The 15415-nt window shown below is 39.5% G+C and overlaps 1 protein-coding gene and 1 pseudogene across 1 annotated transcript; both read right to left on the bottom strand.

Moving 5' to 3' along the window:
* Positions 1–1187: 1187 nt before the first annotated feature.
* LOC144254717 (U2 spliceosomal RNA) lies at positions 1188–1285 on the bottom strand (annotated as a pseudogene).
* Positions 1286–6878: 5593 nt separating this feature from the next.
* LOC113178704 (forkhead box protein D4-like 5) lies at positions 6879–8115 on the bottom strand. Its single transcript, XM_026382904.2, is given in 2 exon segments — positions 6879–7227; positions 7229–8115. Coding segments are annotated over 2 exon segments (1236 nt in total).
* Between the last annotated feature and the right edge of the window lie 7300 nt (positions 8116–15415).

Consider the following 15415-nt stretch of genomic DNA (forward strand, 5'->3'; position numbering starts at 1 on the left):
ACTACCCATCTCTTAGGTACATCTGTGGGTTCTTTAGAAATATTCCCATCAAGTGCCAGGGAAGCCTCACCTGCAGTTCACCTGACTGAGCAAATGAATATCTATTCCAGCTGGTGACTTGCTGCTCCATTCACAGCCCTGAGGTCTCTGGTAAGCCACTTCCAGCTCCCTAAGGCTAAGTTCCCCTTTCCCCTGTAGGTGGCTAATTGGGCAGGACATACACGAAAACACCTGGCTGTGTTGCTGAGATTTACTTATGGTCCATGAGAAGCACTCACATATCCTTGAAAAGTCCACTGTCACAAACAGAGAAGCTAGCCAGCCAGACGTCACTATTCAGATGTCTGATCCCCAGTGCTCTCTCTCCTTTACCTGCCAACTCCTCCTCAACCTTCAAGACTCTGCTTAGGTTTCTCTTTCTCCAGGAAATCCCCAGCTGTCCCTGTCCCTCCTTATATGCTCATATAACACTGTTCACCTAGCATAGTATTCATCACATGACTTTTTAGTTACTTGCTTCCATGTCTGTCCAAGGCTAGCTGCATCTGTCTTGTTCATTGTATTTCTTGCTCTGGGTACATCACCTAACAGAGTAATTACTCGATCAATATTTTCTGGACAAATGAATGGAAAATAAATGTACACATCAAGAGAAAATTAAGTTGGAAAGAAACAAAGCAGCTTATTCATATGAAAGAAGTTTGTGCCTGCTTTTTAGCACATGTGCTGATTTAAAATTTTTAGAACTATTGTTGCTATTTCTTATTATGCTGCTGGGCTTCAGTGGGGGGCAAGGGCAAGTCTCTGTGTAAGCAAAGAATGCTTTCCTGAGAGGTCCTGTTGGTCCTGAGAAGTGATGGTGCACATTTTCCCCCTCTCTTCAAAGCTGAATTAAAATGAACTAGCATTGCAAATCTTTTGACAGAAAAAGTACACGCTGTTCACCAGCCTTGAATAATAGCAGGAAATAAAAGATGGCCACCACGTGAAGACTGTGACACAAGGATGTCAGGCAAGATTCCCCCCATATAACACATCATAGTTATTATTATCATTAATTCATAACTAACATTTATAGACCATTTAGCATATGCTAGCTCCCACACTAAGTACTTTGCATGCATGGACTTTAGGTAATCCCCACAATGACCTTGTAAGGTGAAATCTAATGGGGGAATTGAAACACAGAGAGGTTAAGTTGTTTACTAATAAGCAACCGAAGTGGAAATCATGCCATGCAGATTACATACTACACTTGATCTTAGCCAAAAGGCCAAGAAGCAATGATACAGATTTCATATGAAGACTCAGTTCTCACATCCATTTATACCTGGGGCTGAATGAGTTCCCAAGGAAACATAAGTCTAAGTTTTATTTTAACAAAAGCTATTTCCTTTCAGTAGGTACTGAAATAGGTTTAGTTTTAAAAGATTTAAATCTATTCTAGATTAAATCTTCAAAGCTATCGAATGTTAAATGTATTATATATTAAAATATATATGTATTATATAGAGATACATGTGACAAACACTGTTTAATGTAGTGAAACAGAAAAGATAAGCAAATTTAAAACAAACACCCAAAAAATATTGCATAAAAATCAGCTCCTTACCAAATAGGTATTAAGTGGTTAAGGATTAATTACATTTTACAAGATTAAAAGATACAGCCTTTTCTTAAAATCTACTTGCTCTAGGTAAAGAATACCTTTTAAACATTAATGTTAATAATTTGAACATTACTTAGAACATTGAAACTTAAATTTTAAAGGCAAATATGACATCACTCATTTATACAGCTACCAATAGATATGAGAGAATTAAATTAATTTGGCTGTGTATTTTCAACAAGATGTCAGGAATTGTTTGAGAAATAAAGATGAATATGATTTGGCTTCTACTTTCCCAAAGATTTCAGATAGTGGTGGGCATGGAAGTTATAAATAATTGCAGAATAAGACAAATTAAATCATTCAAATCCAATATATGATGGAAGAATGGAAATGAAAATTTTATTTTGTACACATACTTGTTAAAGCAATAAGGAACCAAAAAATTAGCTGCCTCTAATTTTTATTAAACTTATTTCTTACATTCAAGTGAACTTTTTTTCTTCCCAATCTAATTCCCTTCATATCCTGATTCTCTTTAATTTAAAGCTGTCCTAAAATCATTTTTCTTTTTAGAAGCCCAGAATTTGTGCTATTACCCAGTGCCTGACCCTCATAGAAAAATGACATTTTAGCTTTTATTTGTTTAATTTTATGTGATGCTAAGGATCGAACCCAGTGCTTCACACAGGCTAGGCAAGTGCTCTGCCACTGAGCTAGAGCACCAGCCCAGCTTTTATGTCTTAACATACAAAATACTATAAAACTTAAAATTTTGAAACATAAAATGCCTTTGAACTAAAATTTTAAAGGTATGAGCTCTCTAGTCTCACAAAAGCAAAATTAGGTTTAAAATTTTCAATGAAAATTTGATAATTTTGTATTTCTATAAACACACCAAAAGTAATAATCTGGAAATACTATATATATATTTAGGATAATTTCACATAAGCTTTCCTAGACCCATGCTTGCCTCTTTGCAAATATTCTAATATCCAAAAGTTCATATAAATAATCTTATCTCCGTGTATATCTTGCCATGAAAATATTACCTGTAGCCAGAAATTTCAGAATGTTAAATTCTTCAGGACAAACAATCTAGTTTTTTTCAACAAAAATGCAAGGAAAGGAGAAAGAGAATTGGGAAACCTAAAAGAGATATAAACAACCATAGCAACCAAACACAATGTGTGATCCTTACTTGCATTCTAATTCAAACTAAGCAACTTAAAAAATTTCTTTTGAGCCAAATGAGGATATTGATGCTATTAAATTAAATTAATTGATGCTATTAAAGAAACATTTAGGTGTAATAATGGCAGTATGGTTAAATTAATGAAACTTTTATCTTTTAGGGAAATATTTTAAAATATTTATGGATGAAATGATAACGATATCTAGAAATGAACTCAAAATAATCCAGTGGGAAGAGGACCATTAGATGGTAAAGATAAAACAAGTTTGGCCCAGCCATGAGGTTAATTAAAACACAATGTAATGTATTATAATACAATAAAATTATAATAAAAATTAATTTTACTATTTTTTCCACCTTTGGGTATGTTTGGAATTTTCCACTTTAAAAAAATGAATTTTAAAAACTAAAGAAAAAAGTGCTTGAAATATAGTACAATATATCTTATTCAACAATTATCTTGGATCACAATAGGTCACCTTATTTTTAGAAACTGTGAATCATAAATATGGCTTTGAATATAGTCACAGATATAAATAGTAAAATCACAGTATTTGAAGAAAAGGAAATTTCTTATGCTTCCTAAACCTCATTGTTTTCTCAATTTGAGAATAGAAACTGCTTCACTGGCTAAATCATAACTGTCTCCAAATATGCTTAATTACTGATTTAATAAACATTCCACCATTGTAAGTACAAATAAGAAATTAAGTTGAATTCAGCTAAACTTTGACTCTGTTAAGGTAATTGAGCAACAGGGAACTGAGGTTGAATTGAATTTCATAATAGATTCTCAAATCCTTTATCTTTTTCTACATCTACTTTTTTTTCTGGGAGAACAAATTTTGGCACAAATAGTTATCATCTATATCAGTTCTTTGCAGTCAGCAGTGCATACTGAATCAACGAACTCTAAAAGCCCATTTAAGTAATTTTAGTGCTGATATGAAAAAAAGCTATGAAGACTAAACTACTTTTGTAAAAATTATAAGAAGTTGACATTAGCAATTACAGCAAGATTATTATTTAAACTGTAATCAGATGTTAATATGGAAAGACATTTGTGAACATTCTCCCCAAAAGTAGTGGGGGAATAAGAACCATGATTGTCCCACACTTCCAATAAAATGTGGTAAAAGGCAGAGAATCTTAAAAGATCATTTGCTTGATCTCATTGCTAGCATTGTTAGTTTTTAATGCCGTATTTTTCTCCTAGTTTCTGCTGTTTTAGATTTTACCATATATTGTTGAATCCAAGTCAAAATGAAAGGAGCAAGGGTGTCTGACACAGTCTGGGGATCAAAGAGTTTCCTGAAGCATTAGCTACATTCCAGTGTATAAGCAGGTACTAGTCACTTTGGATAGTCAATGTAGAAGGATTAGGGAACATGGAATGTTACCACTGATGCCACAGATAGGCACCTTGGATCACAGCCCTCTGCCAACCTGGAAGATCCCAGCCCCTGAGGATCCCCAGACATTCTCTTTCCTTCCCACTGCTCCAGGGAGGTTCTTTCTCTGAAGACTCAGAAAAGAGCCCAGGTGCCAAGCTTAGGGAACTGACAGAACACAAGTCCTTTGGCGCCTAGGATCTACAAGAGAGAAATGCTCTTTCTGGCACGGGGAACAGTGACTAGAAGCTAGGAGAAAGATTGTGGCACCCGGGGCCTTCGTGGGTCTTTGGCTTTTGGGACCTGCGGAAGGCTCAGACTGGAGCTGGTCGTGGGTGTGGGTGGATTTAGTGATTCCGAAAGCAGACAGGTCCCAGTGCTGAGGGTCCTTAGGCTACTTAAGTTCTCTGAGTTTGTCAGTCTGCAAAATGCAGGATAGGAAGGAAATCTAGGGTCTTCCTCATTGAGTATTGGAAAGGTTAAAGGAAACCCAGAGCCTGCTTGACAAGGACAGAGGAATGACAATTAGCCATTAATAATAATCGTGCTCTTATATACTAACGGATAGGACAGGGGGATGAGTCCCTTTCCCCAAGTTTACCTCCTGCCCTCGTCCAGCCTTTGCACCGCTCAATCCCTGGCTCTTCGCTCCAGCCCTTGGGCTACTCTCCTGAGCAGCTCCGAGTGCATCTCGTCAGCCTGTCCTCAGTAAGTCGGGTCCAAGGGTCTTTTTTGACCCTCAACTCTTAGCAAAATGCGACGAGGTTTTTACCCCCAAACAACACGTCACCCTTGAAAACCTCAAGAACCGGGCCGAGCATCCAGAACTGTGACCTAGAGCTGTGCGCGGTCCGGAAGGAGGTTGGCAGAGGCCTGGTCACCAACCGAGCGCGACATCCCCTCTGCACATTTTTTCCCTCCGACCGGCCGCCCGCGCCCAGGGGACTGCAGCACCTCCATTAGGGCCGGCCAGCGGTAAGGATTCAGCAAGCCTTCGGAGTTCTTGATGGGTTCTTCTACCGGCAGCACCAGGCGACCATCCACTTTGCCAGCCCGCGGCCCTCTTGGTGCTGTCGCAGGGCTCCCGGCTCTGGGATTGTGTTTGTTAACTGAATACAGGGACAAAGGGAAATTGAACTATGATCAGGTGAGAACATGGAATGAAATAGGACCCGTCGACGCTTGGTTTGTTTCCAAATTCTCAGACTCCAGAGACCTGCCAGATTTGCCAAAAGGGGTCTATTTTTCGGACACTGATGGTGCTGTGCGGGTGAAAACTGCTTATGCAAAGGGGAGAGAAATTGGAAACTACCAAGCGTGGGGCTTGGGAACTTTCCCACGAACCTAGAGAAGGTGGGGATCGCAGGTAGGGCGTGTCAAAGATCCAAATAAAGAAATGTACATGCGAAGCCAACGTTTAAAAATCAGCCAGTTAGTTAAATGACTGTAAGAATGTGTGTCCATTTTCCTTCCCTCCTGAAATGAGAAATTCACAACTACTCTGGGGAATGAATAGGGGAACATTCACAGAATGACTTTCTTCAAAAACACCTGGAATATAATTTTCTTGAAACATGAACCCTGCTCAGAAAGGGTTCAAAACGACTTATCTCTAGAAATTTGCTTCTCACCACCCCCCACCCCCCCACCCCCCGCAGTATTTCCTGATGATCATTCTTGCCTTTTTCCCTTCCACCACTTGTTCACCTGAAACTCAGCAATGGTTGCAAATCTTTTCAGAGGCGTTTGTTGTTTTAAGAAAAGGCTTTGAAAATCTTAGTGCTTTGATATGTGTGTATCCTTTTCCCCTGCATGAATGTCCACTACTTTTCAATTTGACCTCAAAGCATAGTCCAGCTTAAGAAAGTCAACACATTTTTAAAAAAGAAAAACAAATGGATAATACATATCCTCGTATTCTTTCTCTTCTAGAGGTTTCATAAATACCAAATCTCCCATTTTAAAAGGCAGGCTTTTTCAACCTCGAATATTCAAAATGTTTTAAAAAATTAAACATTCGTTGTTTCTTATATTCATAAATGAATACGAATCCTAAAAATAAGTTGTTTAATTGCAGGGAAAGAATATAAGTTTTAAATGACGTTCCATTTAGAAACCAAATAATGAGACATTGATAGAATATAAACGATGAAGTGTTGGGATTTAGAATTTTATTTAATTTGTAGAGCAAGGCTTCATTTTAACACTCTCCCATGGAATATGGCACATCAAATAAACATAAGAAATAAATGTTCTGAAATTGAAATTCCTTTGTATTAGATATGGATTTCAGGAGGACACAGAGAGCTTACGCATTCTGCACTATTCTCGCATTCTGCACTATTCTCGGGCATACTTGCAGTTCCTAGGGAGCAAAGAAGGGGAAACTCTGCATTGGAGACTCGGCTTTCTTTGTTTTTCTTTTAATACCATAGCGAAAATATCCCATTCTTGTTCACAGTTCGTCAGGAAAAATGCAAATCGGAAAAACTGTGGAAGCCTCAGGCGGTGATGGAGCAGGACAGTGGATGGTACCGCTCTGACACCTGACTCCAGGTGCGCCCAGCGGGGTTGGCCAGGAGGCAGGGTGTCCTTACTAATCAAAAGGCTGGTGAAGTCCCCTCTCCACCAGAAGAGGCGGCCAGCGAAGTCGGTCTAGAGCCTTCTGCTACCGGCTGGTACCTTAGCAGCGCCGCGACGGCAGACAGGTGCCGGCCCAACAGCGTGCCTTTGCTGGTAGCGCAGCTGCTAACACAGTGCTGCTGCTGCTGCTGTAAAATTGTCCGAGCCGCGGCGGACACGTTCAGCAAAGGGCCCTGGGGGTGCAACAGGCACGACGGGTGCTGGAGCAGGTGGCAGTAGCCCCATGGGGTCGGGGGCAGACTCTGCGTGGCCCTTCTTCCCTCAGTGCTGACTCCTTGCATAATACTCTCAATGCTGAAGGAGGTGTGCCCACCTCTAGGCCGCGACACCGGGCCCTTGCCCTCCTCCCAAGGCTGTGAGCCCAGTGAGGGCTGCAGCGACTGGGGAGTGCTGGGAATTGCCAAGTCCGCGCGTTCCGCACTCCTGGGCGCTTCAGCGTAGGCCGGGGCTGAGAGCAGCAGGTAGCGTAGTGGATGTGGGTGCAGCAGTGCACACTGGCGGCTCCCGGGTGTGGTGGTGGGATAGGCCCCCGGGACAGGCTGCGTCGGGACCGGGGACCCAAGCAGGAGGCCTGGGTGGGGGCCGTGCAGGTTGGCGGGCGCGGCGGGCAGTGGGAAAGGGTGGTACAAGTGACCGCCTTGGGACGGGTGGTGGCGCTTGAAACGCTTCCTTCGTCGAAGGAAGCTGCCGTTGTCAAACATGTCCTGGGAGGCGGGATCCAGGCTCCAGTAGTTGCCCTTGCCGGGATGGCCCGGCTCGCGGGGGATCTTGACGAAGCAGTCGTTGAGCGAGAGGTTGTGACGAATGCTGTTTTGCCAGGCTGGGAACTTGCGGCGGTAGTAGGGGAAGCGGCCGCTGATGAAGGCGCAGATACCGCTGAGCGTGAGGCGCTTGTGCGGGCTCTGCAGGATGGCCATGGTGATGAGTGCGATGTACGAGTAGGGGGGCTTGGTCGGCTGCGGGGCATCCCCAGAGGCCGCCGAGGACCTGGTCTGAGCCCTGAACTTGCTGACAAACTCCGAGGAGTCGCTCTGGCCACAGCCACCCTCGGTGCGCTCTCTGGGAACTGGAATCGCAGCGGGTCGCGCCCCCTGAGGCCCGGACTGGTGTGGCCGTTCTAGGTGTTTCGGGCTCCCCTCCACCTCCTGGTATTCCTCTTCCTCCTCGTCTTCATCTTCCTCCTCTCCCAGGACATCAATTTCACCGTCTTCTCCATCCGACCTTCGGAAGCTGGGCTGCGGTGTGAAGCGACTGCGCTTGGCTCTTGGTAAGCTCATGGAAGGGCAGGTATTGCAGGCGCAGGGAAGGTGACGGTGACCTGGCTTGGAGTGTGTTGCCTAAGATGAGTGTTTCAAGAAGCAGAAACGCTAGTACCTTTTTAGTCTTCGATTTTGTTTGTTTCTTCTTTCCAACACCAATCGGCAAAGATGCACTTTGCCTTTTATTAAAGCTTCTTTGAGACCCTGAGTGCCGGATCCCCCTCCCCCCTTTATAACCTTCTTTCCCTACCTCAGAGCGGTGCCACTTCCCCTGACGCAGTCCAATGAGGAGGGTCTGCAGCGCAAACATTACTCAAGGGAAGAGCCCTCAGCCCCCTCCTCCTTACAGCCACCCGCCATATGTTTGGCTTTTCGAGTTTATCCAGCCCACTAGCCCTGGCATTGCCTGGGTTCTGTGAACATGCTTTAAAACTGTGTAAACAAAACTGAAGAAAATATGGTCTTCAGCGACTACCTTGACGTTCGGACCTTTCTGCAAACAGAATTTGGCAGTGGGGTGGAGCACTGAAATGTACATGGTGTTGAATTATCAGTAAAAGGATTTATTTGAGGAGGGGGATATTTCTTAGATGGTTGATCACCCACTTTCATTGGTGGATTTTGTCATCATCCAGAATGGTGGCCTGAATTATTTTTAAATATTCAGCCCAAGGAGTCTATTGTCCTTCCTACCTTCCATACAAGTTTCCCATATGCTCTCCCTGACAAAAAAATTTAAAAGACTCAAATATCAGAGCACTAAATTGTGGCAATTCAGGGTGAAGTGAAGGCAGGATGACTAAATAGAGGATTCCCCTGCCTCCTTACAGCAGTGATTCTCCAACTTCTTTGAACATTTGGCTACAGTAAGAAATGTATTTGATACCATTTTCTTGCATGTACAAATAAGCATGCCTAGAATGTGTTTCACAAAAAAGAAACCTTACACTACGGTGATCCCTGATATGTTCTTCTTTTTCTTAATGATTATGATCAATTTAATTGATTCACAACATTAAATTGGCCCCCAAACAAAGGGAATCTCTACCCATAAATGTCATTCTTTTTCTCTCCTTCTTCTGATCTTTCTTCCTTTTTTAGACACACAAAGCATTTATTGTAATAACAGGAGTGGAATGACAACAGCTATTTAACTGACTCACCTAGAATCCTTGGAATTAACAAGACTTTTAGATTGGCTTCATTTTGCTATATAAATAGGGTTCTTATGATAAAATACTAAGCCACAATACATAAATAATTTAAAACCCACCTACTTGGGGGAAAAGGTGAGGTGGCATCTCATAGAATCACATAATCACATTAGTGTTTATAAAATGACAGTGAATTTTCAGAGAGAAATCAGAAGATAACTATAAGAGCAAAATATAATCAAAACGTAGCTTCATACCTTCAGGATTAAAAGTAGAGTAGCTAGCACTTTTCAGACAGAATTTGGAGAACATCTTCCTTACTGTTAAGCCTTACTCTGTACTGTGGAGGTTTTAATCCTTCTAAGGCTTTTTAGTTAGATGCAGCTTAAAGGGGGACAAATAACAGAAGGGTTGTGCCTAAGACACTTGTGTCTGAATCCCAAATTTACCAATGACTATTTGTGTGATCTATGCTTTTGGAGGGCCAGCACACATGTCTCATTCAACCTGATTCTCTCCTCAAGCCTCTGGTAAGAGGTACATTTTTCCCCACTAGCAAAAGAATCAGATGACCTGGGAAAGGGAGTATTATTAGTTTTCCTAAAGTCAACTTCTATGGGGATTTGGGTTATTTACAAATAAAAGGATGTTAAATATGTGCTCAAAAACGCACATTAATGGGTGTGTGTCAGAGAGGCACTGGAGACAACTGAAAGAGCTCCCTGCAGCCAAAGCTGGGACAATTTAAGCAACAAAATAAAATAGTACTGGATTATAAAAGAAAGTACAAAATAAATGTATCCTTATTGATAAAAATAAATGACTGTGTAAATTAATAAATGGGGGAAAGAGAAAGCTCCCTTGCAGAAGAATCCCAAATAAATTATGTAGATATTCTGCCTATAAGGAGGTGGAATATAATTCTCCACTACTTGTGATTTACTTCCAGGGTACAGTATGAAAGGGGGGGGCAGGAAAGAGTAAGTAACCCTTTCCAGTGGAGAAACTTGACAAATACAACTTCAACAAACTGATCAAAACCAGTATCAATTGCCTAGATCATGTTGATAGTACATACCTATGAGATGACGTGATGAAAATGGCACTCTGGTCTTTGTTCTCCAAATCTTAGTCTAACCATAAGAAAAAACATCACTAGAATGTTTTTAGAGAGCATCTTGTATACCTGACCAATATTCCAATAGAAGAGCATCTTGTGTACCTGACCAATATTCCTCAAAACTGTCAAGATAATTAAAACAAGGGAAGTTTAAGAAATTGTCACAGTCAAGAGTTATATAACTACTAAATGTAATGTACTATCCTGCATGGGATTCTCAATCAGAAAAAAGGTAAAAAAAAAAAAAAGGGAAACAAAAAATGTGAACTTTAGCTAATGATAATAAATCAATATTAATTCACTAATTGTACAAAGCTACCATACCATTGAAAAATGTTAATAGTGTGTGCATAGGGGGAAACTACTACCTGCTCAATCTACTGTAAATCTAAAACTTTCCTTTAATAATACATTCTTTTAAAAAATTAAACATGGAGAATAAAAGGATCTAAGAGAGAAAAAACAGAAACTTAAATGCCCATCAGCTGATGGGTAGATAAACTAAACATGACATATCCATACAATGGATATTATTCAGTAACAAAAAGGAATGAAGTACTGACACATATCACAACATGGATGAACCCTGAAAACATGATTCATGAAAGGAAGTTAAATAGGCAAATCTAAAAAACAAAAAGATTTGTGTTGGCTGGGGGAGGGGACAATGGAAAGTAACTGCTAAAGGCTGTAGAGTTTCTTTTAGGGGTAATGAAAATGTTCTGGAATTAGATAGTGGTAATATCTAACTGTAGGTATACTAAAAAACATGAAATTTATACTTTAAATGTATCAATTTTATGGCATATCAATTATATGTGAATAAAGTCATCCCCCAAATCAAATGTTAAAACAAAAGAGCTATAGCAATGAAAACTAAGTTGTATACGTTGGGAAAACTTAATAATTGTACATCACTCTAAACAAGAAAAAGGAATTCCTAAGGTCCCACTCCATCAATTCCATAGTGTTGCCTTAAGAATCAAGACTTAGCTGGGCATGGTGACACACACCTGTAATCCCAGCTACTCAGGAAGCTGAGGCAAGAGGACTACCAACAGTTTGACGCCAGCCTGGAAAACTTCGTAAGCCCCTATATCAAAACAAGAATGAAAGAAGGCTGGGGATTTCGCTCAATATAGAGCATCTCTGGGATGTATCCCCAGTACCATTAAAAACAAACAAAAGAATCAAGTTTTATTTTGTAGCTTCTACAACATTTAACATAGTGCCTTACTGGGCACTCAAGTGTTTGGTGATCACTTCTTTGTTTTAATTTTGTTTTGCCAGAACAACATTCTAGTTTGAAAACCAAACCTTTCTAATCTAATCTTCAAGAAGAATGATGATGTTTAGTTTTTCTCCATTCCACTCTATAAAAATTTAAGGTAATTTGGTCATCAACAGAGTTAAAAGGTAAAATTGATTCTACTATTAAGACTCATTCTGAGAAAATAATTCTAATATCTTTTTTTCTCATTCAAATAGGGTGAGTTGTCAGATAGTCAAAAGCAGAATTCACTTCTTTCTATATCACCCCCAACAATTGTAAGGCATTTCTGGAAGTGAGAAAATCTTAAAGCAATCTAAAAATATAGTTTTCCCACCTACCAGTAATCTAAGGGAAACAATAATCAATTAGCAACCAAACCCATAATGTTCTAAAGTAGTGAAAATCATTAGGGTAAAAAGAAAAATCATTAGCTTTTGCTTTACTTTGTTGATAACTGCTTTTAACTTTCACTATCTAGGAATTAAAAACTCTAAAAGATATTTTTGATTATCCTAATTTCTACCCGCAAGTCTATAAAATGACTAAATTTCTCTTTAGTTTTAGAATATTATTTATTTATGCATTTGGTGCTGGGGAGTGAACCCAGGGATTTGGCCAGGTTAAGCATGTGCTCTACCACTGAGCTACAACCCCATGCCAAAGGATACTTTTTTTGTATGGTGCTGGGGATCATACCCAGAGCCATGCTCATGATAGGCATTCTACCACTGAGCTACATCCACATTCCCCCAAGACAACTTTTTAAAAATAAAAATACTATAATTTGAATAGAAGCAACCCCCCCCCCCAAATTAAAAACAATACAACTCTGGGTAGCAAGAAGGGAAGGTGATAAAAAGCCACCCCCACCCCCACCCCACAAGTCTGCTTAGGAGTCTAACAAAATGAAATGAGCTATCTTTCTAACTCACACACCACTGGTAGTCATTAGGACAGAGAAAACTTTGAAAGTTTTTTACCAAGTTGACCTCTTAATCACCCGGTCCACCCCTCACAACTTATGCTAATACCTCCCTACATCTCTCATAAACTCAGTACCAATTTTCTTGCCTCTTTAACTGGAAAAGGCCTCCCAAGGTAACATTTGTTTTAAGGTGTGCAGAAGCCTGAATTGTATATGCAAAAAAGTCTTGTAGAAAAGGGAATTCACATTTGTTGAGACTCTATTCAGGGCGTTTTAAATTTGAATCCCTGGAACAATCCAAAGAAAAGTTGCCTTGTTACTTCCATTTTATGAAATGAGGCTCAGCAAGTATTGTAATTTATCCTGTATCTCACAGGGATCTATAAAATTTCAGATGAACCACATCTAAACTATGATGATAATGATCATCATCATATTACTCTGCAGATCTTCTATAGCATAAAGAAAGGTCCACATTAATATTATTAATATTATTCTCATCACTTCCCAAACCTCTACAGAATATCTTTAGCAAGTTTCCAGTGTCCTGAAGGTATAGGCTAAATTATGGCTCTGATAATTAGAAAATACTTTATTTTAGGAAAAATAATGAAGAATATACCCTCAACTCAAGGAAGGAATAAATGTAACATACAATACAGTATAAAATCCAAAATAATCCATGAGATGCCAGTCCATTCTGATAGACAAGTTAAAATGTGTTTCAGAAAATGTGTACTGCCTTACACTCTGAACAAAGGCAAAAGATACGGTCTTTTGGAAGGCCAATTAATCAAAAGCTATTAAAAATTTTAACGTGCATATCCTAGAAGCTAGTGATTTCACACTTAAATATTTATCTACTCTAGAAAAACATACACACAGAGGTGTGCATAATGATCACACTCAAAGTCACTTATCAGTGTATTAAGAATAATCCTAGCTGGGCACGGTGCCACACACTTATAATCCCAGCAGCTCAGGAGGCTGAGGCAGGAGGATTGTGAATTCAAAGCCAGGCTCAGCAACTTAGTAAGGCCCTAAGACAGGGTGAGACCCTGTCTCTAAATAAAATATAAAAAAGGGCTGGGTATATAGCTCAGTGGTTAAGCACCCCTGGGTTCAATACATAGGAATTCATAACAGAAGTAATGAAAATAATAGATGATTGAAATACATCCAGTAGGAAGGATCCTAATGTTTAACTCTGCCCTACAAGGAACAACAAACCTAGCTGCTGCTACCCCTGCTTTCCACCCCACCCCGTCTCCGCAATACATTATTATCTTGCCTACCTAAATGATTTACTCTCTTTATGTGGAGCTTCCTTCCCTACTTTGTATGAATGACTACTTTTAATTCAGTTCTCAATTTAAGGGCCACCTTCCATGACCACCCAATCTAAAGTATATCTTTATATCAGCCTGCTTAGGACTGCCTCCTATTTTCTCATTTATGTATATCCCTCCACAAGACTGTAAGCAATGTGAGAATTTGGCCTTTATCTGTTATGTGCTGTTTCTACACCAGCACTAATACAGAGGTAAACTGGATGGTCTCTATAAACTTAAAAAAAATAAAAATAAAAAGTATGCTCTAATCTAAATTTCTATGCAGCAGTTCAAGAATAAGACCGATTTGTAAGCACTGTCATGGAAATATCCTTGAGGGTATCTATGACAAATGTCTTAAGTTCCCTGAAGAAGCAGCTTTGACTGGCTGTGATCCCTGGGAATCCCACTGTTTCATTCTGGGAAACAATGCATAAGTGAAAAGAAACAATGCATAAGGATGGAACATTGGTTTAGGCCTAAGAAATGACAGAAATGAGGGAGGAGAGAGGGAAGACTCACTCTATCTGTAATGTTTGCATTCTTAAAACATACTCATATACAATACTTGTATAATGAAAAACATTTAAAGATTAATTTAGTACACTTCAAAGGAAACAGATATTCATGAGTCTTATAGATATTCAAGCATATAGATTAATATTATTTCAGAAATTTCTCCTACAACTAATGATACAGCCCTTTTTCAGGGTCTAGAACAGATCGATTTAGACACTTACTATTTGCCAAAGAATATTATTGTGAACACATTAGTTATAAACAAATTTAAATTGTTAGGAAGAATAAAATATTTCTATAGGCTCTGCTACGTGCCAAGAGCTGTGTTGGATGCATTATAAACCTATTTAATCCTGGAATGATTGATATTATTACCCACTTGATAAATAAGGAAACCAATCTCAGGGTAAATACTTTGCCAAAGATTACACAGCTGAGAAGCAGCACAGCTAGACTTAAATCTCAGATCTGACTTAAAAATCAGTATTTTATTGGGCTGATTTATTGTCTGTCACAAAATATTCTTTTTCTTTTGTTCTTGTCTTTTTGTTCTTTGTGGTGCTAGAGTCTAACACATGCTAAGGAAGCACTCCCACTGAGTTACATACCCCCAGCCCCTCAAAATATTCTCTTACACCTGAATTAAAGAGAATGGATTCAAGAGGCAATAGGGTGGTTACAGAGAAGTTATATATTTTTAAAATGTAGAACAGAATAGAAGGAAGATCAGGATCAGCAAACTTACCAGCAGACTCCAAAAGAATATAACAGCAATAACCAAATCAAGGTAATTTAATCCATTAGCTTTCTCTTTTCAACCATGACAACCATTCAAAACACAGATATAACTCCTTAACTTAAAATGTATGGAAAAAAATCCAAAAATTTTTGATAGTCTTTTGATAGTCTTCTATCATAGCTAACAACTATTAGTTCGTGAAAGCTCTTCATTAAATTCTACCTACGCTTTTCCAACAATCTGAGTAAGTTATGCTG

The sequence above is a fragment of the Urocitellus parryii genome, chromosome 4 (assembly GCF_045843805.1).
Source record: "Urocitellus parryii isolate mUroPar1 chromosome 4, mUroPar1.hap1, whole genome shotgun sequence".
Taxonomy (NCBI): Eukaryota; Metazoa; Chordata; class Mammalia; order Rodentia; family Sciuridae; genus Urocitellus; species Urocitellus parryii.